At 45.3% G+C, this 26,111-nt stretch overlaps 1 protein-coding gene across 3 annotated transcripts in view; it reads right to left on the bottom strand.

Annotated features, from left to right (window-relative positions):
• Window positions 1-325: 325 nt before the first annotated feature.
• The window catches only part of CASK (calcium/calmodulin dependent serine protein kinase), a 1,258,500-nt gene continuing 1,232,714 nt past the window's right edge, over window positions 326-26,111 (bottom strand). For 2 of the 3 annotated variants that reach the window (XM_069204204.1, XM_069204205.1), the window contains one exon: window positions 578-898. In XM_069204204.1, the coding sequence (XP_069060305.1) occupies window positions 722-898 (177 nt within the window). In that variant the 3' untranslated portion in view covers window positions 578-721. Of the gene's footprint in view, window positions 899-26,111 lie in introns of all 3 variants that reach the window. The other variant, XM_069204206.1, reaches the window with a different exon arrangement.

The raw sequence follows: 26,111 nt of genomic DNA, 5'->3' as shown, positions 1-26,111 counted from the left end.
TACAAGTTGCTCAACACAGATACACCAACAGCATGAACGCTTGCGACTGTCCACATGCATTAAGACTTGTTTTGAAATCTCTAAAATGTCCTTCAAAGAGACAGTATCAAAAAATGGTGGACATTACACAAATATATAAAAAGAAATACTACTGTAAAAAAAAAAAAAAAAAAAAAAAAAAAAAAAGACAGACACTACTAACTGATGAATTTGATCCTTTTTTGTTTGAATAACTGAATACAGTTTAAATAAATAAAGGAAAGTAATTTCTTTCAATCCATGAAATAAGACTTTAAAAAAACAATGTAGTGTTCCACCCCCGGCAAAAGTAACAATCATTTCTTTATTATTAAAATAGATTATAGAAAGCAGCATTTCCATTGTGCAGTTTTTAGGGGCCTTTGAAATAAAAAGCTATGGTTTCCAAAAATATAACATTCCAAAGGATTGAAGGAAACATTTAAAAGATACATTTTTATACAATTTTGGAGAACCGATTTAGGGAGAAAAAAGATACTGTCTCTTTAAATTAGTGTTTAAAAATTGTTTCCCGCCATCTAGTTGGACATGACAATATTTATAAATTTAGGTCACATTTCATCTATGTAGTCTCTAAAGGCCACGATCTTCTGATACAAGATCAATGACAAAGGATTTTTTCCAAGTCCTTCACTAGGTTTTTTCCAGTCTTGATAAAATTCTTTGTTTGCCTTGAAATGGCCTAGTAGACCCAGGAGACAGGAACCCATTGTGATGCTGTGCACACAAGTTCGATGGCTTCCTCCAAATGCCGGATTGTTTCATCTATTTCATTGTTGATAATAGTTAGATCAAAATAGTGTGCATATGTCCTCTGTAGGATTTCAGATTCCTTTTGGAGGCGCTGAAGAGATTCATCCTACAGAATTAAATAAAGAAAAATTGAAGTATAAGAAATGTGCTTCTGGAGAGCTGAAGAAAATAAATTAGAGTGCCATTTACAAAGATGAAACACTAAATACAAAAACACTGAAAACTATTCTGGAGATCTGAATACATTAAATTAGTCTGCCATTTACAAGGATGAAACACCAAATACAAAAACACTGAAAACAATCTACATACAGCAAGACAATTGCTATGTATTACAGGAACACACTGATATATATATATATACACACACACACACACACACACACACAAACAATATAATTTCACATTTATCTCACAAAATGTCAAAACATCAGAAAAGTGGACACCAACAGATGGATGTGAAAGCACTTAAAGGGGACATTATATTATATATATATATATATATATATATATATATATATATATATATATATATATATATATATATATATATATATATATATATATATATATATATAACCATATAACCTACTGGCAGTTCAAATAAGCACATATAGTTCGTACCATGTTTCTATAGAAAAATAGTTTTTGACTTGCCTATATCTTTGGCACAGTTTGACAAATCTTCGCAAAACTTTCCAAAAATGTGCCCCAGTGGTTGTTGCTGCACAAGCAAAGTTTTGGGGTGATCCGTCAAGCAAGGGCTGAGAAAAAGGGGGGACGGTCAAAAAACGTGCGTTTCCCATGTTAATTCCTATAGGAGTTTTTAACACGACTCCGGCCCGAACCACTGGATGGAATTACACCAAATTTGCCAGAAAGCTAGCCTTCGGAATACAGATTGTGCTTTTGCTTATTTGGCGTAAATCCGTTCAGTAGCTTTTGAGATACTAAAGGGAAAATACATTTGTATATCTGAGATCGCGAAGTCATTGCGACGACTTCTCAGTGATTGCAAATACGCACAGCACCAGAAATGCTGTTATTGGCTGGCTACAACCTGAGCAGAAAGTTGCGGCCACCATTTTATGTTACGGGACAGTGTCCCTGAGGTTGAAAATAAAAATGAGACGTGGCATAAGGGGTCAGGGTGAATGTACTGTGACCTCAGGGCTGTAATACAGGAGTCTTTATAGGTGAAATTATGATCAAAAAATGTTTTTTATGCTGTACAATATTCGCAAATAAGTAGCAACACTCAGCGCACCCCCGTGTAATGTCACAACGAATTTGTGAATATTGGCGAAAAAAAACCAAAACAGACTTATTCGGACACTAATTAATTTACTCATAGTGGCAGTCAGACACACCCACTTACAGACCCACTCAGTCGTATACCCACTTTAAGACCCAACTCAGACCCTCACGCACCCACTCACAGACCCACGCAGGCAATCACACACCCAATCACAAGTCCATTCAGACAACCACACACCCACTCTGAGACTCCTGCACCCATTCACAGACCCACTCAGACTCACACATACACTCCCAAACTCACACACTCTCTCACAGACACTGTTGCACCCAGAAACACCTTCCTACACCTACTCTCACACCCAGAAAGACACACACACTCTCACATCCACACAGACCCTCTAACACCCCCTCTCCCACCCAGATACACTCACACCACACCCAGAGACACCCTTTCACACCTTTTCTCACACCCAGAGAGACAGGCCCTGCAGCCAACTCCCACCTCACACGGGCAAAGGCTGTAGGTAGCGCGGAGTTGGGTGGGTGGGGTGGGGGGGGGGGGGGGGGGGGGTGGCTGCAGGGCCTGGCTGCAGGCTAGGCCCTGCACCCAACCCCTGCCGAGCACGGCCAAAAGTTGTGCGCAGTGGTGGCTGGATTAACATATAACTTGTGCCCTCACCATGCACTAATTGCCCCAGATATTACAGCACTCATGACAATTTTTAGAATGTCAATAAAAATAGCAATTAAATATGAGCAGTCAAATTATTGAAGAAAAAACTGTGCATGTCAGGGGCACGAATTATAGTTACCTTAGGCTGCGAATTATAGTTACTCGAAATAACTAGCTATAACTGCTGAATTTCTCTGGTTTTATTTAAGTAAATGCAGAACCCAAGTATAACGTCCCTGTAACCTTTGTTTTTTTATCAGCGAATATATACATAAATATATATATCTACATGTCTTAAAGGAAGAACTACTGGACATCAGAAAAAACTTATGGATGTAGCATTTAAAATCACTGCATCCAAATGGACGGAATGTCACTGACAATACCACTTCACTTCTACATATCTGAAGAGTTCTCAGGACTGCATTGATTCCACATTCCAATTGGAATCTTCACTCATGATGCTTTTTGAAAATCCACCAGTGTCAGCTGTGTAACCACTGAACAAACCATCTTGTACTAACTGGGGAAGGCGGAAGCTATAACGTTGTAGTGGAAATATATGTTTGTTCTTTGGTGAGATCATCTGTTTGAGTCACTTCTTTCTTGGATATTACATTTTCGTGTGACTCATTGCATCCTTTGGGATCCAGATTTTTGCCCTGGATGGCTGTTTTCTTGTAATCTTTCATCTTCTAGTATGTATGTATATATACCCACACACACACACAAGGAAGCAGTGAACTTCAAGGTTCTCCCAAGATTAGGTGAAGAGGAGCTCCTTTATATGAAGCACAATACAAAATTCTGCTAGAGAAACAGACATTGGAGGTGAGCAGATTCAGAGTGTTGGTGGTGTTGTGGGGTGCTCCATATAAACAAGCTGCTCTTCCCCTAAACTTGACCTACCCAGAGTTCCCTGCTTCCTTTTTTGCATAATGTATGCAACACTTTAAATCTGAAAGGACATTCATTGTCTTGATATACACACACACACAAACATGACAAAAAGTCACTTGTACAAATGAAAGGTATGAGGAGGGGGAACCACAAACTTAAGTGAGCATTTTGGTGCTTTGTTCAAACATGGTTATCCAGAACCCAGCAGAACACCCCAGACAAAAAAATTCTATACATCAAATGCAGGTCAGATATGCATTATAGTTGGCTATCATGTTATGTTACAGGTACTACAACATTCCAATTACCCACACACATACACACCTTATAAGCCCCTCTGCACATGTGAAAGTCTTCCTGGCAAATATCATGGAGACACAGCAATTCTAATAATCAAAGCAATGATGTCCTAAAAGCACAACACTTTCCTGATCCAATACAGTTGTAGAGTAGCATCAGATGCCAACACCCCTATACACGTATACTTACCACAACTGAAAGTGTTGGTAACATGCTAATAGGTTTTCATTCACTGCCTTTCCTAACATAATAACAGGTACCTCATTTAAGTGCTGTAAGGTTTGCATTGTACCTGCAGGACTGCCCAATATCAAACAGAAAAAATCATACACATCAAACACAGCACAAATATACCAAAATAAAATGTTACTTACCTTCGGTAACTATATTCCAAGTGGATATATATTTTTCCCAAAGATTCCCCATCAAATGAATTATTCTTCTAGGCTTCAGACTGGTGTAAGAAAGCTACTCCTCAGCACTCTCACTCCAGTGCCTCCAGGCTGAGCCACAAGGTCTCAGCCATGATTCAGCCTCCGAACACAGCAACACCCCAGAGCACATTAGGAACCAACAGCTGTACTGACATAAGCTCATAGCAGTTTTTCTGTGCCCCAAAGTGTGCAGAGAAGAATTGAAACAGTAACAACCACATGTAGTATACAACATGCTCACATACATTGGGATCTTCTTAGGCACAGCACTAAATCAAAAGGGGATGAAGGGGGGCGTTGAAGTACCTGCAAGAATCTTGTGCATCAACCAGAAATATTGTTACCAAAAGTAAGTGTTTCTTCTGATGGATACATCTGCAGATTCATCACATTATGAATATGTCCCAAAGCAATACCTCTCTGGAAGGCAGGACTGAGAAGTGCTACAACAATCAAGGAAGTCCTACAACACAGCTCGGGTAAAGAACCAGAAACTATGTGCCTAAGACATAAGACAACTGTGCTTGACAAAATTATGCAACAATGACCATGTAGCCGCCTGGCAGATGTCTGCAACTGGGACACCCTTGAAAACAAGTGTGAAAGCAGCCATAGGTTAAGTGGCATTCAAAAAGGCTATTTTTTTGGCTGTAATTAAAAAGTTACTTATCTTCGGTAACGCATTATCTGGTACAGACTATATCTAGCTGCATATTTCTTACCTTTGAATTTCCCAGGCTGGATCCAGAAACTATTGCCCGATTAATACCCCTGTCCCCACCATTGGGCTGCTCCGTTCAATTCAGCCTGGCTTCACTGGCACCAGATAGGTCGTCATGTCACCTATATATGCGTTACCTAGGCGGTGGACATCAGTTTCTTTCTTCACAAATTTCCACAGAACCATGAAGCAAACTGACAATTGTGTGTCAAATATAGGGCCCTGAAAAGGGATCACCCTGACCCTAGAAATCTGTTTGCAGAGCGGGGAGGCATGGTTCGGTATAAGGAATCAGACGTTAGCTATAGTATCTACCAGGTAATGCGTTACCAAAGGTAAGTAACTTGTTCATCTGACAGAGATGCTAGCTGCAGATTCCTTAGCTTTGAATAGATACTCAAGCCACAGCCTCCTGGTGGTGGGCTGCGGACAAATTTTCTAAACTAGAAAGACCTAAAGAACCAAATGCAGCAGTGTTTGGCAAATGTTTGCACGGTCCCCCTACTTTACTACTTACTTTTATACAGAGAATGACCCATTGCAAAATGGTTAGTTTCTGTACTGCTCAACCTTTCTTTGCTCTCACCTATCCCACAAAGAGTTGGTCGTCCACCCAGAACTCTTTTGTGCGGTGAAGGTAGAACGGCAATGCTCTTTCTGGGTCATCAGTGGAGTTGCTCCTCTTCCTTAGAGGGATGAGGTGGAACAAAAAAGATGGGCGGGTGACAGTCTGTCCCAAATTAAATGGGGTCACTACCTTTGGGAGGAAAGAGGCACGGATACGAAGCACCACTGCCAGGAAACATTGTGAAATATGGAGGCTTGAATGACAAAGCCTGGAGCTCACTCATCTTCAGGGCTGATTTTATAGACACGAGAAAGGCTGTTTTAATGAAGAGCAGCTTGAGGGGACAGTTGTGAAGTGGCTCAAACAGAGCACACAAGAGGTACGTAAGAACAAAGTTCAGGTCCCACTGAGGCATAATGAAGGGCAAAGGGGGAAACATACGTAGAAGCCCTTTTAGAAAACTATTTACAATAGAGGAAATAAACAAAGAGGGTTGGTCAGGCAGCTGCAGAAAAGTGGATAAAGCAACAGATAGCCCTTAGGAGTGCCCAGAGCAGAGCCTTGTTGGGCAAGAGACGGAATGAACAGACGTATATCAGAGAGAGAAGAAGAAAGAGGATCTAAAGCCTTTTCTGTAAAATATTTTACAAATCTTTGTCATGGGCAGGCGTATACTGTTTTCGGGAAGAAATACCTGTCCGCTAAAATAACATTACAGACTTCGGGAGGAAGGTTGAAGACTGTGAACTGTTGCTGCTCAATCTCCATGCATAAAGATGCAGAGTTGACAGGTTCAGATGGAGAACCGTCCCCTGCTGCTTTGACAAAAGATGCTCTTGAAGGGGCAGCCTGATCGGAGGATTGATGCTCATCTTCATATGCTCAGGATACCAGACTCTCCTTGCCCAGTCCAGAGCCACAAGGAATACTTGGACCCGGTCGTTCTTGATCTTCTTGAGAACTCTGGGCAGGAGTGGTATGGGCGGAAATATGTACAGAAGGCCTGACCTCCACTCGCAACGAGAAGCGTCGCCGAGCGATTGCTGCCTTTGAAACTCCAACGCACAATATTGGTAACACTGTGTGTTCTCTTTGGAGGCGAACAGATCTAACCATGGCTCTCTCCCCTGATGAGAGTCCTGTGCCACCTCTGAATGGAGACACCACTCCTGAACCATTAGGCATCAATAGCTGAGCTTGTCACCCTGGTGTTCAGAGAACCTGCCAGGTGTTGACCAAGGGTTATGCTCTGCTGTTTGAGCTAAGTCCAGAGATGCAGGGCATCTTGACAAAGGGTGCACGACCCCATCCTGCCCTGATTGTTGCAGTATTACATAGCGGTGGTGTTGTCTGTGAACACCTGCACTAACTTCCCCTTGACAGAGGGAAGCAACGCCTTCAATGCTAGTTGGATCGCCTGGAGCTCCAACAGGTTGATGCGGAGGCTGGATTCTACCAGAGATCGGAGTCCTCTGATCTCCAACTCTTCCAGATTGCGGCCCCATCCCAGAAGAGACGCATATGTCACTACGGTAAGGTCTGGTTGGGAAGAGAGAGGAGTCTGCCTCTGACCCAATCGCGGTTCGTAATCCACCACTGCAGGTCTTTTGCAGTTCCTTTTGAGATCTGAACCATGCCAGAGCGATTTTCCTGATGCTGTGCCCACTGGAACTTCAGGTCCCACTGCAGAGCCCCCATATGCCATCTGGCATGATTTACCAGCAGGATGCAGGAGGTCATGAGGCCCAGCAGCCTCCGAGTCAGTGTTACAGAAACCCAGCATAGAGGCAGAAACATCTGTATCATGACTTGAATATCCTGGTCTCGCTGCTCAGGAGGATAAGCCCAAAACTGTACAGTCTCCAGAACAGCTCATATGAAAGAGAGCGTCTGAGAGGGAGTCTGGTGTGACTTCGGCACGTTTATAGTGAACCCCAGCGAATGCAGAAGGTTTGCCATTGTCTGGAGGTGGGACACGACAGCCTGGGGCGAGCCTGCCTTCAACAGCCAGACGTCGAGGTAGGGGAAGACTGAAACCCCTGACCCGCGCAGATGAGCTGCGACCACCGCCATCACCTTGGTGAACACCTGAGGGGCACTGATAAGGCTAAATCACAGCACAGTGAACGTAAGGTGCTCGTGGCCTACCTTGTTGGCAGGCAGGATGGGAATATGAAAATACGTATCCTTTAAGTCCAGCACTACCAACCAATCTTCTAGGTCTAAGGCAAACAAGTCCTGCGCCAGTGTGAGGATCTTGAACTTCTCCTTCTTAAGGAAGGGATTTATGGTCGGTATGCCTAGAATATGGAGAGGACCCTCCGTAGGTCTAAAATAGAGGGAAGACCCTTATTGCTTTTGGGTATCAAAGCAGTGGGAATAACAACTACTGCCTACTTCTGTTATTGGGACCTTTTCTATGGCTCCCTTGGCCAAGACGGCTGTACCCTCCTCTCGGAGCAGAAACAAATGATCCTTCACCAGCAGTTCTAATGTTGGTGTTACTGGGGGAGGAAAGGAATGGAAAGGCAGGGGATCTGCAGTACCCAAGCGTCCAACGTAATTGTCTGCCAGAAGGGGAGAAGATGTTGAATTCTCCCTCCAACTGGGCAAGCATGGTCCTGCAGAACCAAATTAGGAGGCCTTTGAGGATGCAACTGCTGGGCGACAGATGACTTCTGGCTTCCAGGTCTGAAGATACCGCGCCCATGTCCTTGCATAGTGGTTTGAGCTTGTGCAGGACAGTGGCTGGCATAGGGCTGGCGAGGTGGGCCGAGAGGCCCAAGGACTTGGCCATATCCCGAGAGTCCTTAAAGCACTCTACTGCTAAGCCTGCCTTCTCGCCAAACAAGCAAGTTCCATCGAAGGGCATGTCCATAAGGTTCGAGTAGACATCCCCCAAAAAAGCCAGATGTTCTCAGCAAGGCTTGGCGCCGTAAGGCCACTGTCGACCCAACCGCTCTGCCTGGTGAGTCAGTCATATCCAGGTTTCACCGAATGGTGAACTTCACTACGTCACTCGCATCTTTCACCGCTTGGGAGAGGATGGCCCAGGTCTCCTACGGGACCTGTGGCAGCACTTGCGCAACCGTATCCCATAAGGTGTGCAAGAAACGGTCCAATAAGCATGAGGTGTTCACACACCTCAATGCCAGGCTGGTGGAAGACTTCTTTCCAAGCTTGTCCATCCTCTTTGTATCCCTGTCTTGGGAGCGGAAGGAAATGCACTGTGGGAAGTTGAGACTTGGACTACAAAGCTCTCAGGGGTGGGGAGTTGGCTGAGGAAACTAGGGTCGCCCAGAGCAGGGTGAAAGCAGTGGCAATCGTCCTATTTACAAGAGCCCATGTGCTGGACTTGGACTAAGTTCCCAGCAGGATGTCAGTAAATGCCTCATTGAAGGGCATGAGGGTTTTGGAAGTCAAAGCCCCAGGCTGAAGCATTTTAGTCAAGAGGTTTGTCTTGACAGCCGCTGAGGGCAGTTCAAGGTCAAGAACCTCCGCTACCCTACGCATCAGCATCATCACGCATCACCACTGCAAAGGAAGCTCCCCCCTCTGTAGCCACAGTTGGGGGAGAGAGAGCAAGCCAGTATCTGGAGAGGTGTCCCGTCCAATGGCCGTTCCTAGTTCCTCATACTAGTCCATAGACCTCTATAACTGGTGTTCTAAAAGGTCCAGGGACCACTCTCACTATTCTTACATGCCTGGCTGCTGATAATAGGGCTCAGGCAACGATCTGGCACCTGTGGGTGCCATTGCCGCCGGAATCTGAGTCGTGCAATGCCATTGCAGCACAGGATCATCTGGAATTAAAATGGGCTGGTGGCCCCAGTGGCGTCGGGAGCATCGGTGTCATGATGGGTGCCAGAGAAGGTTGCGTGAATACGATCACCACCAGTCAGGATCTGGAGTCGGATTCATGAGACCCCATCGGATCTGAGGCCAGCAATTGAATTTGAGGCTGAAGCTGCCGGTGGGGAACCTGATGGGGCTTCCTCCGACCCTGCTGGACCCAAAGGCATGCCACAGGGGTTGGTCTGATCAAAAAGGTGCAGATTCCGACCCAGCATTGATTCTGCAAAACAGTGCCTGAACCCCAATGTTCCGAAGTTGTCATGTCGGCCGACCGGCTTAGCAAAGTCAAAGTCCATTTAGACTTCTTTTTGCGCCTCTTTCCAGAGTGTCCCGTGGACCTCAAATGGGAAGAAGAGGACTTAGGGCTCCTGGAGCAGTCCCGAGACCTTCTTCTCGACCGGGACCTCCCAGGAGTTGCGCCAGATGGCATTGACAGCCGGGCCGCAAGCACTCCCTCAAAGCCTTCAGCGCCATGGCCCCACAGTCTGAGCATGACTTGGAGTCACCACAGGCAGACTGGGTGAAGGTCTGTAACCGACATACCATAATGAAAGGAGTCACCCTGCTTAAACCCCACCTTCCTAGATGTCATCTAGGCACACTTCACAATACAAAACTTCAGCAAGACGTCGAAAAAAGCCTGTCAAAAAACAACAGAGGGGTAGCTCTCTTCAGATCTGCACTAACTGGCACGGAAAGAAAATGATGGCACCTATAGAGGTGACCCTGACATCACATCTTCTGCCAATGGCGCAGCGCAGAACGGAGCCACCATATGGCGCGCACAGGGATATTGGTCAAGCAAAAGTTTCCGGATCCAATCAGACGCCTTCAGAATTAAGAAAGCTGCAGCTAGAAGTCTCTAACAGACAGATCTTTATACATAGGATGACCCAACGTAAAAAGTTGACTTTGGCCACTCCCTTACAAATCATGGCTCCAGTAAAGTCCACAATGAGATGACCATCCACTCTGTCCTGAAGATATAGGACAACAATGCAATAAATGCAGTTGTTCATTCCCCTTGGTTGAAAGCGGAGGAAGGAAAATAGTTGGAAGGCTAAAACGCTGTGCTAGATGAAAAACAGAGACTACCATGGGCAAAAAGGATGGCTAAGTGTGAATGATCTAGCCATCCTTTGCATGGTTAAAAACTGTAAAAGAATGACAAACTGAGAGGGCACGGGTAAAAACTGCGAAAGCCTGACAAACTGAGAGGGCCTTAAATTCTCTGACCCTACAGCCTGTAGGTATTGCCACCAAAAAAAGCTATCTTCATGGTAGGAAGTTGACCAAGGAAACAGATTCAAATCCCACTAAGAAACAATAAAGACAGCTGAAAACAAGTTAAAAAAGGAGCCACTAGAGGCAATCTAAACATAGAAGGCCGATCAGTAAGTCACATAAAGACAGAGAAGGCAACTTGAGAGCACTTAACTGTAGGCACTACCAGACCCAGTTGTGCAAGGGATAACACAAACAGACAGACATTAGAAAGGTGTGATTTAAAGGGTTGAGGCCTTCTCACTTGAACCACTAAACAAACTTGTCCCACTACCCGCGTAATTCAGTTTGGTAGTAGGCTTTCTGGGCACCAAGATGGCATCTGTGACCTTAAAAGCAAAACAAAAGTACTGTAGCTGGCACTGCTTAATCTGAGCTTAAGTACCTGAAGTGTTTGTTGGGTAAGGTGGATGACCTGACCATCTTACTGTGATAGCAGGTCAGCTCTGCATGGGAAAGGAAGTGGTGGCAAAATGTTGAGTGTCAGCAGATCAGTGTGGCAAAGAGATCTAAAAACAGAAACCTCAATCTGGAGAAGATCACCTCCCTTACTGAGGGTTGCAGTTCCCATTTGTGGTCCTCCAGGGAGAGATGACTGAGAACATCTTCCCTCTCACTGATGGGACCACCTGACTTGGGCTGCTGGGGCCACAAAAAAAGGTTTCTCCCATCCAGCCATGACGTGTTGCAGGAGGACCTCAAAGAGGAGTAAGGCCTCTGCCACGGAGGAGGAGCTTTGCTAGATTTCAGTTAAAATAGTAGACGCTGCATCAACAAAGAGCAAGATCAATGCCAAAGCCCCCTATGTATAGCCATAATCATTATCAGACATTTTGAAGGCATTAGAGTCGTAGTCTAATATCTCCTCCATCCGGGCACATTTTGTAGCATTTAGAATGTTCTCTACCAAAGCAACGTTGTTAAAGTTTCTCTTACCTTTCACTACACAAAAAATGTCCTATAAAGTCAACTACTGAGAGCACGGTGGTAGTCTGAACCCTGGGTGGTGTCTGTGTCAGTGCTTAATGAGGTTTCAAACGATTTGGTGGCGGGTGGGAATCAGGTTTGAGGATGACGATTCCTTTGCAGGCTTCAACTTCTTAGGCGCTGGAGTCAGAGCCTTTGGAGTCATGACATCTGGATTAAAGCCACCAGAGTGACAAAGACCTTTAGTGAGTGGTGCAGAGGACCTCCTGAACAGATCCGCCACAGCCAGCCAGAAGGCCTCGACCTATGCAGGGTTGGCTGACAGACCCATAAGTTGGGCTCTTGTCCAAAAATGGTTATGAGTTTGGTGTCTGGAAATGGGTGGAGTACTCAACTGGTCCCAGGAGCTGGGCCACTCCTCGAGGAAGGAGAGCACTTATCCTTCCAATGGCGCTTTATGTGAATATCTTTTAGGAGATTGTTCCTTTACAGATGGCTTACCTGTGGTTAAAGATCACCTAAGGATATCCATACGGACCTTAACTTAAAACAACTTGACCTCCTGCTCCCTGATGGCCTTCAGGAGCATGGAGGCACAAGAATCGCTGGCCACAGCATCTTTGGCCAGTCCCAGATATCACGTAGACATATCAGATTGATCTGTATTGGACACTGCATTTAGTGGCATCCCGGACAAGACTTCAAATCAGATGTTACTGGAGACATCTGACTTAGTTGCTGTCTAAGATTTGGGGGTGTTTACTCAGTGATAGCAGGTCAGCTCTGTAGCTCAGAGCAGAAACTGATGGCAGTGCTCTAGCTGGCATGAAATATACCCTGCTGTTGTCATGTCTGGAGGTGGAGGAAAGCTGAAGTAGCATGGCGCCAGCACTCGAGACAGATTGCCGGGAGAAAGCTGTTACAGACCACTCACGCCTGGAGAACATTTCATGAAGTCAAGAATCGGTAGAGAGATTTTTTCAGTAGAAATGCCACAAACAAGCATTCATCTACGCCTAGCTGTCACAACAATTCGTACTAGACTGTTAAAATGCTCCCAACAGCATCAGCTACTAAAATACACTCTATACAAACATCCAACAAAACAAATTTAACAGGATACTTCATAAATATTCTCCACAGTACAGACAGGCAATATATAGCTTGCTATCATTGTGCTCCCATCCGCACATGCCACCAGGATGGACCATACACAAACAACCAAAAGATGTAATCAAAAAGAACACTTCACATACACACAAAATATCACAGATGCCACACAGCCAGAAACACAACCCTCTAACTATCTTCAATTACCAGGGTGATGAGCAGGCTACTAACAAAAGGCATGATCAATCACTAAAGTTCTCTGGCCACACTCCTTCAACTGCAAAATTATATACCTGTAGTCGAATAATTAACCAAAACATAATCACATGCTAAGGAACTGTGATGAACAGAACCCCTCCACCCCCAGGAGACTGCAGTTTTACCAGTCCATAATAAAAGCAGATGCTATATAAGTACCTACATCATAACATTATATATACTCATCACCCCACTCTCCCAGTCCCATCCTGCAAGATATTCTGCTATAGTGTACTGAGGTAAGGGAGGGGACAGAGTGGCAGAGTTCACCAATCCAGTATTGGGTAACTCTAGTCCAGGATGGCTCACAAGCAAACAATGGAATTTAAGGAGGTAGATCAAGAGGGGAAATCAGGAGAGAGAAGAGGGCTCCTTAGCCGTCAGAATAAAGAGAGGCCCCACCGGAAAAACAAATAGGGGGATGTGGAACATCGGACAGAAAAGGAAGCTAACAGATAAAAGGTTGAAGATGAGATAGTGCAGGTGAAAAGGATGAAAAAGACATTTACAGGAGACCGAAGGATGCTAGAGAGGCTCTGCATGATAGAGAAAGAGGAATGAGAAGAATGTCAAAGAGGTAAGACTTCAAGCCATCTGCAGCAGTGGGCAATAGTGCAGACAAACACTATGTCACTTCCTAGTCAAACACTTTTGTAAAACCGTTAATAAATAATGGTATTTGTTTGCTACTATAAAAACGACAGCAATGCAATAGCCATGCTCCTTCTCAACAAACACTAACTTGAGTCCAGTTCCAGTTTTCAGAATGAACAACTTACAGTGCATGTTCAAACACTGTGTAACTTAGAAGTCTTTTCTACCTAATAGAGTGCAATGGGAAAAGTATTCCCAGATGATGCAATTGCACTCTTATTAACTTGTTACTATTGATATTTTGTTTTAACTTGTGATAGGTTCTACCACATTTGCTCCAGTTCTTCTAGCTTGTGTTTTCAATCCCCAATTATATGCCCTTATTTCCAACGATGCCCAGCTTGAGCCTCAGACCCACTTTGTAACTCCTCCCACGCACAAATAGCAACAAAGGAGGGGACTATATGTCCAAGAAGGCATAGAGCTTCTGGAGGTGGCCCTTGGATTTCTACCACCTGTCCTGGGTCCACAGCTCTATATAGCGCATATGGTTTCCATGTAGTGCGGGAGCCACAAACAGCAACCAAGGAGGGGACTACATGTCCCTGGCGGCATAGGGCTCCTGGAGGCTCCCCCTGGATTTCTCTCACCTGTCCTGCATCTACAGGGCTATATAGCGCATCAAGTCCCCCTACTGTGTGGGACGTGCCTGGGCATTGCCTGGGTCAAGGGCCGTCAGTGCCAAGAAGAGGCTGGGCCAACCCCCCTTAGATCTCTGTCTGAAAAACATGTCTCTTTTTAGTGGTAAGCCGTCATCTCTCCGTTCAGGGAGAGAAGGGGGGATAAAGAGTGCCCTGTACAGCATTGTTTTTCCCTGAGCATCTTATGTTGACAAAAGCAACTTGCTCCAGTTTCTATCCCCCTTTCCCTCCCAGAAATGGCACATTCAGAAATTTGGCTAGAAGAATATATATGATTAATGTCCACAGCTTACCTGAAGGAACAAGAGAAGACAGTGAATCATTAAAAAATAAAGTTATTCATTGGATTAGGAATACTAGGCATTGATTCTCTGTAATAAGGTCAGATTTGGTTGGGGTGACACGCTATACCAGGTAGGATGAGAGGTTTGATATGAGAAAAAAATATTATGCTTTTGGGTGAGTAAATCTTGAACAACGAACCTTCTCCAAAGGGTTCATTTATACAACTCAAACGTAGCCTCCCTTTTAGGGAGAATCCCGAGCACATTATATGCACACCGCATGACATCAAACCAGCTGCTATGAATGAAAGGATAACAGGGGCTTTACAAGTACATAGCAAAGGGCAACAAGATGAAGGTCTAGATGGAACTGACTTACTGGAGATGAAATTTGGGTCTGTGTTATCAGCAAGGTATCACCCCACTCCCTTTTATCAAGATCATGCAGCACAAACAGATATGTTAACTATAGAAGGTCCCGTCACACAACCAGGAGGGTTGGAAGTACTACCAAATGTCATACAGACTGTAATGAAAGTACTGCACAATGATGACACAATAAATTTAGTGAGGCACTGGCCTGTTCCCGTACTAAACCAAATGAGGTTGACTGCTGTGGTGGAACATACTCAACTCCTCACCCTATAACCCAATAATGTATTTAGTCTCTTTGTATGATAGGCCCTGACCCAATCTGTCTTCTTCACCTACTGTGACCCCACCCATTATGTCTCATCACCAACATGCACCCTAGATTATCTGTTTCATCAATCAATATGTGCCTTCCTTTTCCATTCTGCCCACCACATCCACTCTTTGCCATATCACCACCACATAACTCTGTCCCCCACCATATGCCTTATTATCCACACTGTAAGGAAATGCCTCTTTGGCATGGTTACCCCCTGACTTTTTGCCTTTGCTGATGCTAAGTTATGATTTGAAAGTATGCTGGGAACCTGCTAACCAGGCCCCAGCACCAGTGTTCTTTCCCTAAACTGTACATTTGTCGGCACAACCTTGGCACTCAGTTAAGTCCCTTGTAACTGGTACCCCTGGTACCAAGGGCCCTGATGCCAGGGAAGGTCTCTATGGGCTGCGCATGTCTTATGCCACCCTGGGGACCCCTCACTCAGCACATGCACACTGCCTCACAGCTTGTGTGTGCTATTGGGGAGACAATGACTAAGTCGACATGGCACTCCCCTCTGAGTGCCATGCCAACCTCACACTGCCAGTGGCATAGGTAAGTCACCCCTCTAGCAGGCCTTACAGCCCTAAGGCAGGGTGCACTATACCACAGGTGAGGGCATATGTGCATGAGCACTATGCCCCTACAGTGTCTAAGCAAAACCTTAGACATTGTAAGTGCAGGGTAGCCGTAAGAGTATATGGTCTGGGAGTTTGTCAAACACGAACTCCACAGTTCCATAATGGCTACACTGACAACTGGGAAGTTTGGTATCAAACTTCTCAGCACAATAAATGAACACTGATGCCAGTGTGCAATTTATTGTAACATACACCCAGAGGGCATCTTAGAGATGCCCCCTGAATACCTACCTTTTAGTGTAGGCTGACCAGTTTCTGCCAGCCTGCCACACACCAGACATGTTGCTGGCCACATGGGGAGAGTGCCTTTGTCACTCTGTGTCCAGGAACAAAGCCTGTACTGGGTGGAGGTGCTTCTCACCTCCCCCTGTAGGAAATGTAACACCTGGCGGTGAGCCTCAAAGGCTCACCCCTTTTATTACAATGCCCCAGGGCATCCCAGCTAGTTGCCACTTTTGGCGGCAAGGCTGGAGGAGATAATGAGAAAAACAAGGAGGAGTCACCCACCAGTCAGGACAGCCCCTGAGGTGTCCTGAGCTGAGGTGACCCCTGCCTTGAGAAATCCTCCATCTTGAGTTTGGAGGATTCCCCCAATAGGATTAGGGAGGTGCCCCCCTCCCCACAGGGAGGAAGCACAAAGAGGGTGTAGCCACCCTCAAGGACATTAGCCATTGGCTACTGCCCTCCCAGACCTAAGCACACCCCTAAATTCAGTATTTAGGGGCTCCCCAGATCCCAGGAAATCAGATTCCTGCAACCTGAAGAAACAAGAAGGACTGCTGACCTACAAGCCTGCAGAGAAGGAGGAAGACGACAACTGCTTTGGCCCCAGCCCTACCGGCCTGTCTCCAACTTCGAAAACCTGCTCCAGCGACGCATCCGACAGGGACCAGCGACATCTGAAGCCTCAGAGGACTGCCCTGGACTAAAGGACCAAGAAACTCCAGTGAACAGCAGCCCTGTTCAAAACCAGCTACTTCTTTGCAACAAAGAAGCAACTTTCCAAGACTGCACGTTTCCCGCCGGAAGCGTGAGACTTCACACACTGCACCCTACACCCTCCGGCTCGAGATCCAGAGAACCAACACCTCAGGGAGGACTCCCCAGCGACTGCGAGCCCGTGAGTACCCAGAGACGACCCCCCTGAGCCCCTACAGCGACACCTGCAGAGAGAATCCAGAGGGTCCCCCTGACCGCGACTGCCTGTAACAAGGGACCCTACCCCTTGAACCAACACTGCCCGCAGCCCCCCATGACCTGAGGGAACCAAACTTCAATGCAGGAGTGACCCCCAGGCGACCCTCAACCTTGCCCAGGTGGTGGCTGTCCCGAGAAGCCCCCGACTATGCCTGCCTGCAACTGACAGGTTTTTTTTCTTACAGCCCCATTGCCTCTTCACTGCAATCACTGCAACAAATTCCCTTTCTTTACCTGTCTAATAAAATTTTAAGGGAAAACGATGCCTTCAGTCATCAGATTGGGCAAGAGGGAACAAAAACATCTGAAAAGCTTCAGTGAAGTTAGCCACGGCCCTCACTTCCTCTCTGGTTCACTCACAGGACAGGGATTGAGTTTAGCATTTTTCTAAATAACATGTTTGCTATTTAATCGACCTTTGCTGTCTCCAAAATGACACTGTTGTTCGCTGGCTACAAATTTTAGGCTGTTTACGTGTAGTCAATGGGATATGTATGTAGTGGCAACACGTTTCTAAAAAAGTAATGGATTATGATTGTATATGTGGGAACACTTGTGGGAGACATGATGCCTAACCTTAGTTACGAACAGCAGCAGAGCAGGATGCTTAAGCTTAGTTACGAATGGCATCAATGGTAGCCCTCCCACAGTCTAAAAGGTCGAAAATTGGTGAGGAGGCTGTTGTTCTTAGCTTGTCTGGACCTTTGATTGACAGTACTGAGGTTTCTATTGCCCTGATGGCAAATAAGAGTACCACTAGAAGACTACTTGGGTTTTGAGGAAAGGAAATATGGAAAGAGAGCAGTCTTCTCATTAGAGTGGACTGAGCCCTGGTCATGGTTAAAAGGTGGTAAGATGTTACTTTGGTCGTCTGGATGTTTACCTACAGGCCACTGATGTGGCACTTATGGTCAAGTTTGAGTCTTTCTAAGCACTGCCTGGGACTGTGTGAGGAATAAGCAATGTTAGTTTTTCCTCCTCAACTGACCAAAGGCTACATCAGTCACGCTCCGGGATTTAAGTGAAAAAAAGAAGGAAAGAACCCTATCCCAAAATCGAAGCTAACTAAGCCACTTAGCGTCTACACTCAGGTGCTGCCACATGGCTCCATTATGCAAAGCAGAGCCTACCTAAGTACTTATTGGGCACCTGGGGGTAAGTGAAGCAGGTCACAAAGCTAGTAGGTGGAATTCCTGATGGAGTACAGTGGACCTTGTCCAAACTCAGTAGAATCATAGGTGGGAGGGAAGAAGATCAGAAAAAGAGACTATTTAAAGCTCTTCAGTGCACATCTTTAGGTCCAATGACAAATTAGAATGACCTTGCTAGGGGTTCACTGTGGTAGCCAGGGCAGGAAGGGCGGAATGGGTGTGAGAAGAACCACATACGAGCAGAAGAGCCTATGGGCAGGTGCACAGAGAAGCTTAGTACTGCAGGAAGAGTGAAGCAGAAAAAGCTAGAAGCAAAGGGACCTCAATTGTTTTACTCTGCCTACTTCACTAGCCGCCATGGAGCACAAAAGCTCATTCTCCATTCATTGGTTAGCCTTCCTCATTCATTGGTCACTGTATCAAAATGACTGTTCCCCCACTTACTTGCTTATCGTCAGTCTCTTTCACTGTGGACCCTGCCCAATTCACAATTTATTTTACTGTATTCCCCGGTCATTCAATCCCACTAGCTGCTCATATTCCCTCACTTGCTAGCAACTCAGCCTCAATCAAAGCTCAAACTACATGAACTTACTGCAACCTCCAATGATCACTACACCTTCAATGACCTTGGATCTGCCATGTTCACTGGATATCGTATCTCAAGCAGCCACCAGACAATCACTCTTCAGCTGTGTGCATAACCAATGGTCACCTGGCATTAGAATTACTGAGCATTTGTTTACATATTCACCAGGTGACGCCCCCATCCCACAGTTCATTGGTCAGTCTACCTTATTCAGAGGTCCCCCACCAAATATACCTGTCATTATGCACCATTCACTACCTTAGGTATGTTAGTCACAACTAGTTAATTTATCTTATTAACATGTGTAAACTGATCCTTAACTGTGGGCACATTCTCTGGGACTACCCTGAAGGGCAAGGTATTCTGTCCAGACCAGAGCGGTTAATTAAAGGTCACCATTTGAACTAGGAGAGGGAAAAGAGACCGATCCATATTAATAGGAGAAAGGTGATAGGAAAGTGCCCATTTCTACCTTGAATGGTAGATCTTTACCATTTCATTTGTACAGGCAAAACACTCAAATGCTGGGTTCCCCTTTCCTTCCACACCAGTAGATGTTTTTAAATCTTGTATTTACCATACCTTTATACTTCACTTTTGGACATACTACTTACCTTCATACTATCCATTTCTGTTCTTATCTTCCTATTTGACTCCTGCTCCTACCCTCCCCACCTCCATTTTGTAATGTTTCCTTTACTTGCTTAGTCACTTTTCTCATTCCGTCTTTAGTAGCATATCCTTATCTTCTTGCATCCCTTTCCATTATCCATAACTTCCTTTCTTTATTCCTTCCTTTGTCAATACCCCCTTCATTCCTTCAATGCTAAACCACAGTATTAATTTCTTTATCTCTCTCCTCCTTTCATTATCATTTCCCTTAACCCGTAATTTCTTTGAAGGTGTTCTCTTCCACGTATTTTTCATTATTATTTTAATCATATCAAACATTTCCTCTCATCTGTTCTGTGGTTTCTTCTTTTGATTTTCCTTTGTTATTGGCGTCCTTTACTATTTATTCTCGGTCTCCTCTAAAATCAGCAACCCCCTAAGCACTGCAGAGGAATTGTGAAGGGTTTCCTTCAAAACCGTCTGGCTAGCTTGTTGGCCATGGGAGGACTTTTAATTACACTGTAGTCCGAACCCCACTCATACCTGGTAATTCCCCTTCTTGGGGGGGTGGGCGGTTGTATATATTGACCTTGTAAAGACAAACTTTGTACTAGATTCTTGTTTCATGCCATTTTATATTTATATTCTATTGTATGGCTTATATATGCTGAGATGAAACAAAGATTACTACTTGCTAGTAAAACTGCTCACTATAGAGCAAAGGAGGACAATGACTGGCGCCCTACTATGTAGGCTGCGTACCCCTCCCACAAGCTGGGGTCTTTTCACATCTCAGCTGTTTCTAAGCCTAGGATACTGACAGGCCAGTTTGCTGGTATGTTGGCACTGTTTGCAGTAAGAATCAATCGCATGAGACAAAGTACAGAAAGTGCCACGTTCAGCGGAATTGAAATCAAGTACCTGCACCTGACACACACTGTTGCGTGTGATAGTTGCTGTCAGGGAGAGGTGAAAGTAAAGAGGATTGTGTCGATAGGGACATGCAACCACAACAATAAGAGTCCCCTGCCAGAAACCCTGAAACACCATTTACATGACTTTTAATGAGGTGGTTTTATTTTTGTATAAGGAGTTCAAAGAAGCAATACCGTAGTAAAACAAAATGTATTTAGTTGTAATTAACTCGAATGTATCATGAAACTTCCTCCTAGCATTATCATCTGTGATGCCTGGTAGGTTATTCTCAATTCCTGTCGGGGTACTTGAGCAACCTGAAACATACTTAGGTTAAATTATCCAGAGGACAAGTGCAAAGTAGTTAAGATTTAAACCTGTTCTATGTAGCTAGGGCAAATGTATCATACGTTTTAAGATGTGTCAAGCAAAAGCAACACAATCGTGGTTCTTTGACCTGCCCCATAATTGCTTTCATGAGATGCTTTGTGGCTGCAAGCCCATCTGTGATGCCCGAGAAACGGTTCATCTAATTAATGACTATCTCTAACCTGCCTTTTAACTGTGTTGGAAAGGTTGGCCACTGTAAGGAAATGCCTCCTTGGCATGGTTGCCCCCTGACTTTTTGCCTTTGCTGATGCTATGTTTACAATTGAAAGTGTGCTGAGGCCTGCTAACCAGGCCCCAGCACCAGTGTTCTTTCCCTAACCTGTACTTTTGTATCCACAATTGGCAGACCCTGGCATCCAGATAAGTCCCTTGTAACTGGTACTTCTAGTACCAAGGGCCCTGATGCCAAGGAAGGTCTCTAAGGGCTGCAGCATGTCTTATGCCACCCTGGAAACCTCTCACTCAGCACAGACACACTGCTTGCCAGCTTGTGTGTGCTAGTGAGGACAAAACGAGTAAGTCGACATGGCACTCCCCTCAGGGTGCCATCCAGCCTCTCACTGCCTATGCAAGTATAGGTCAGTCACCCCTCTAGCAGGCCTTACAGCCCTAAGGCAGGGTGCACTATACCATAGGTGAGGGTACCAGTGCATGAGCATGGTACCCCTACAGTGTCTAAACAAAACCTTAGACATTGTAAGTGCAGGGTAGCCATAAGAGTATATGGTCTGGGAGTCTGTTTTACACGAACTCCACAGCACCATAATGGCTACACTGAAAACTGGGAAGTTTGGTATCAAACTTCTCAGCACAATAAATGCACACTGATGCCAGTGTACATTTTATTGCAAAATACACCCCAGAGGGCACCTTAGAGGTGCCCCCTGAAACTTAACCGACTATCTGTGTAGGCTGACTAGTTCCAGCAGCCTGCCACACTAGAGACATGTTGCTGGCCTCATGGGGAGAGTGCCTTTGTCACTCTGAGGCCAGTAACAAAGCCTGCACTGGGTGGAGATGCTAACACCTCCCCCAGGCAGGAGCTGTAACACCTGGCGGTGAGCCTCAAAGGCTCACCCCTTTGTCACAGCACCGCAGGACACTCCAGCTAGTGGAGTTGCCCGCCCCCTCCGGCCCCGGCCCCCACTTTTGGCGGCAAGGCCGGAGAAAATAATGAGAATAACAAGGAGGAGTCACTGGCCAGTCAGGACAGCCCCTAAGGTGTCCTGAGCTGAGGTGACTCTAACTTTTAGAAATCCTCCATCTTGCAGATGGAGGATTCCCCCAATAGGGTTAGGATTGTGACCCCCCTCCCCTTGGGAGGAGGCACAAAGAGGGTGTACCCACCCTCAGGGCTAGTAGCCATTGGCTACTAACCCCCCAGACCTAAACACGCCCTTAAATTTAGTATTTAAGGGCTACCCTGAACCCTAGAAAATTAGATTCCTGCAACAACAAGAAGAAGGACTGCCTAGCTGAAACCCCTGCAGAGGAAGACCAGAAGACAACAACTGCCTTGGCTCCAGAAACTCACCGGCCTGTCTCCTGCCTTCCAAGGAACTCTGCTCCAGCGACGCCTTCCAAAGGGACCAGCGACCTCTGAATCCTCTGAGGACTGCCCTGCTTCGACGACGACAAGAAACTCCCGAGGACAGCGGACCTGCTCCAAAAAGACTGCAACTTTATCCAAAGGAGCAGCTTCAAAGAACCCTACAATCTCCCCGCAAGAAGCGTGAGACTTGCAACACTGCACCCGGCGACCCCGACTCGGCTGGTGGAGAACCAACACCTCAGGTAGGACCCCCGGACTACTCTACGACTGTGAGTACCAAAACCTGTCCCCCCTGAGCCCCCACAGCGCCGCCTGCAGAGGGAATCCCGAGGCTTCCCCTGACCGCGACTCTCTGAAACCTAAGTCCCGACACCTGGAAAAGACCCTGCACCTGCAGCCCCCAGGACCTGAAGGACCGGACTTTCACTGCAGAAGTGACCCCCAGGAGTCCCTCTCCCTTGCCCAAGTGGAGGTTTCCCCGAGGAAGCCCCCCCTTGCCTGCCTGCAGCGCTGAAGAGATCCCTTGATCTCTCATTGACTTCCATTGCGAACCCGACGCTTGTTCTAACACTGCACCCGGCCGCCCCCGCGCCGCTGAGGGTGAAATTTCTGTGTGGGCTTGTGTCCCCCCCCCCGGTGCCCTACAAAACCCCCCTGGTCTGCCCTCCGAAGACGCGGGTACTTACCTGCTGGCAGACTGGAACCGGGGCACCCCCTTCTCTCCATTGAAGCCTATGCGTTTTGGGCACCACTTTGAACTCTGCACCTGACCGGCCCTGAGCTGCTGGTGTGGTAACTTTGGGGTTGCTCTGAACCCCCAACGGTGGGCTACCTTGGACCAAGAACTGAACCCTGTAAGTGTCTTACTTACCTGGTAAAACTAACAAAAACTTACCTCCCCCAGGAACTGTGAAAATTGCACTGTGTCCACTTTTAAAATAGCTATTTGTGAATAACTTGAAAAGTATACATGCAATTGAAATGATTCAAAGTTCCTAATGTACTTACCTGCAATACCTTTCAAACAAGATATTACATGTTAAATTTGAACCTGTGGTTCTTAAAATAAACTAAGAAAATATATTTTTCTATAACAAAACCTATTGGCTGGATTTGTCTCTGAGTGTGTGTACCTCATTTATTGTCTATGTGTATGTACAACAAATGCTTAACACTACTCCTTGGATAAGCCTACTGCTCGACCACACTACCACAAAATAGAGCATTAGTATTATCTCTTTTTACCACTATTTTACCTCTAAGGGGAACCCTTGGACTCTGTGCATGCTATTCCTTACTTTGAAATAGCACATACAGAGCCAACTTCCTACAGCCACTGTTCTGAAAAATCCTCTCCAAACTCAGTTCTGAAGAGATCATCAGAGACAAAAACCTACTATGTCAACAACATTAAGCAATGCCCTCAGAATGTATTGAATCAAGTTTTTCTCCCATTAAGCTATGTGAGTGTGTGTAAGTAAATATTAGGCAACTTAATGACTATCGTGACTTTCTAATATAACTGATAAGCAGGATCATGATAAAGACTGTTCTCAACAGTGAAGAGAAAATGGCAGAACACTGCAGAGACCAGAAGCAATGAAAACACTGCAGTGTCTACCTTCTTTGCTCTAAAATATTGTGGAAGATAGAATGTTTACAGAATGGATGATTCATAAATATATATATATACTGTATATATATATATATATATATATATATATATATAGTATTATCAGGCTTAAATTATTAAGTTATTAAGTTATCATGTAAAGAGTGGAACAAAGTGAGAAACCTGTATTTCCCTAGAGATCAGAAACATCAAAGTCTAGCTTGAGAGAAACCTAAGAAAATTCAGCAATTTAACCATTTCAAATGAACAAGAAATCTCAAGGTACTTGGCACAACGATGTGAAACTTGAGCTTATCTTTAGGTTTGATGCCAGGAAATCATAAGACGCCTAGGTAAAGGGTGCCACAGCCTCATTGAGGCATGGATATTTTACTGCAGATTTAAGGAAATATGAAATGGAGGGTGAGGGAAGTGAAATAGGAGTGTGAGCAACATTGTTATGGAAGGTGAGGAAAGTCAGAGTGGGATACAGAATGATGGCATCAGGGCTGATTGGAGAAGAAATAAGGGCTGATGGGAGAAGGAATCCAGGATGGTGGGTGAGCTAATTGGGGCTGGTGTGCAGGATTGTCTGAAGACAACCAAAAGTGAAAGACCTAATTACCATGCTCGACAAAGTCCCAAAAGTATGCTCCAACGGGAATCACACACATCATAGACAAGGCCACTGGTTGCAAAAAACAAATAAGGAATATGTTACATACCTTGTAAGCATCTGTTTGTAGCTTGTAGGCTGTGAATTCACATGCTGTGCATACACCTGCCATCTAGTACTGGGCTTGGACGTTTTAAGTGTTTTTTGTTCGAAAAGCTCACTGTGAACTCACAAGATTTTCTGTGACTTCTCCCTTAGTAGGGAATGGCATAGTCAAAACTTCATTATTAGACTGTTTTCTACACAGCTGGTGAATGTAAGTATGAAGTGGCCAGTATTGAGAACGTGGTGACCATGCAATTGGTGTATAAAAGTGAAGCAAATAATTAATGTTGGAGAGACATGCAAACAAGACACTGACTCCGGATAGGAAGGTGGGCACATGTGAATATTTCCTCGAAATGCACTGGTTGCCCCCTTCTTCTCAGTCGAATACAGACTGGGAGAAGTGGTGAAAACCATTTTGGCTTCAAGATAACATGTGTGGATACATTTAAAAATCCAGCTAGCTATACCAGCTTTTGATCTAGAGTGGCCTTCACAAGGTTTATCAAAAGTGACAAAAAGGTGTTGAGTGTTAGGGAAAGGTTTAGTTCTGTCAATGTAGTACACCAAGGCTCTTTTGACATTTAAATTGTGAAGAGCTCTTACAGCTAACTTTAATGAAGATGGAAAGTAGAGACCGACCGGGAAGGATTTTAGGGTCAGCTCTGAGGAACATGCACTTGAAAAAACATTAATGCAAGGTCTGGGCTTGCAGCTCACTAAAACACCTTAGTGACATAATGGCTATAAGGAAATTTACCATCCAGGAAAGTAATTGGAAAGGACAGGAATGCAAATGGCTCGAATGGGAGACCCATGATCATTAGTAATATATTGATGTTATATAAAGGGACAGGTGGCACCCAGGGTGCAATCATTCTTATAAGACCTTTCATACAGGCTTTAATGACAAATTCTATGGCGAGAAGAACACTCTATTTTGCATGTACATGGTGATAGCGGCAAAATATAGACATATGACAGTAAATGCTAACCCCGATTTCTGTAGGTGGAGCAACCAACAAATGTCTGCTACCTTGGATTTGGGAGAGTCTAGATTATTGGAGCTTCAATAGTGGACAATTCTCTATCACTCTGCTTCATAACAGGCATTGTTTTAGGCCTACGAGCTTCCTTTAGAATATGCACATATTCTTGTGAAAGACTTAAATAACCAAACTCTAGGACCTCATGAGCCAGACTGAGTTGACTGCGGTCTGGATGGCCGCATTTGCCTTGTTCCTGAGTGAGTCTCGCCTGCTGGGGAGTGTCTCATGCAGGGTAGCACATATCTTGAGGTGGTCTGAGGACCACAGTTGCCTGGCCCAACATGAGAGCTACTAGGATGAGTGTGATGGATGTTTGTTGCAGCATTCCAC

Source organism: Pleurodeles waltl, chromosome 8, assembly GCF_031143425.1.
Source record: "Pleurodeles waltl isolate 20211129_DDA chromosome 8, aPleWal1.hap1.20221129, whole genome shotgun sequence".
Lineage (NCBI taxonomy): Eukaryota > Metazoa > Chordata > Amphibia > Caudata > Salamandridae > Pleurodeles > Pleurodeles waltl.
This window is presented reverse-complemented; position numbering and strand designations above follow the sequence as displayed.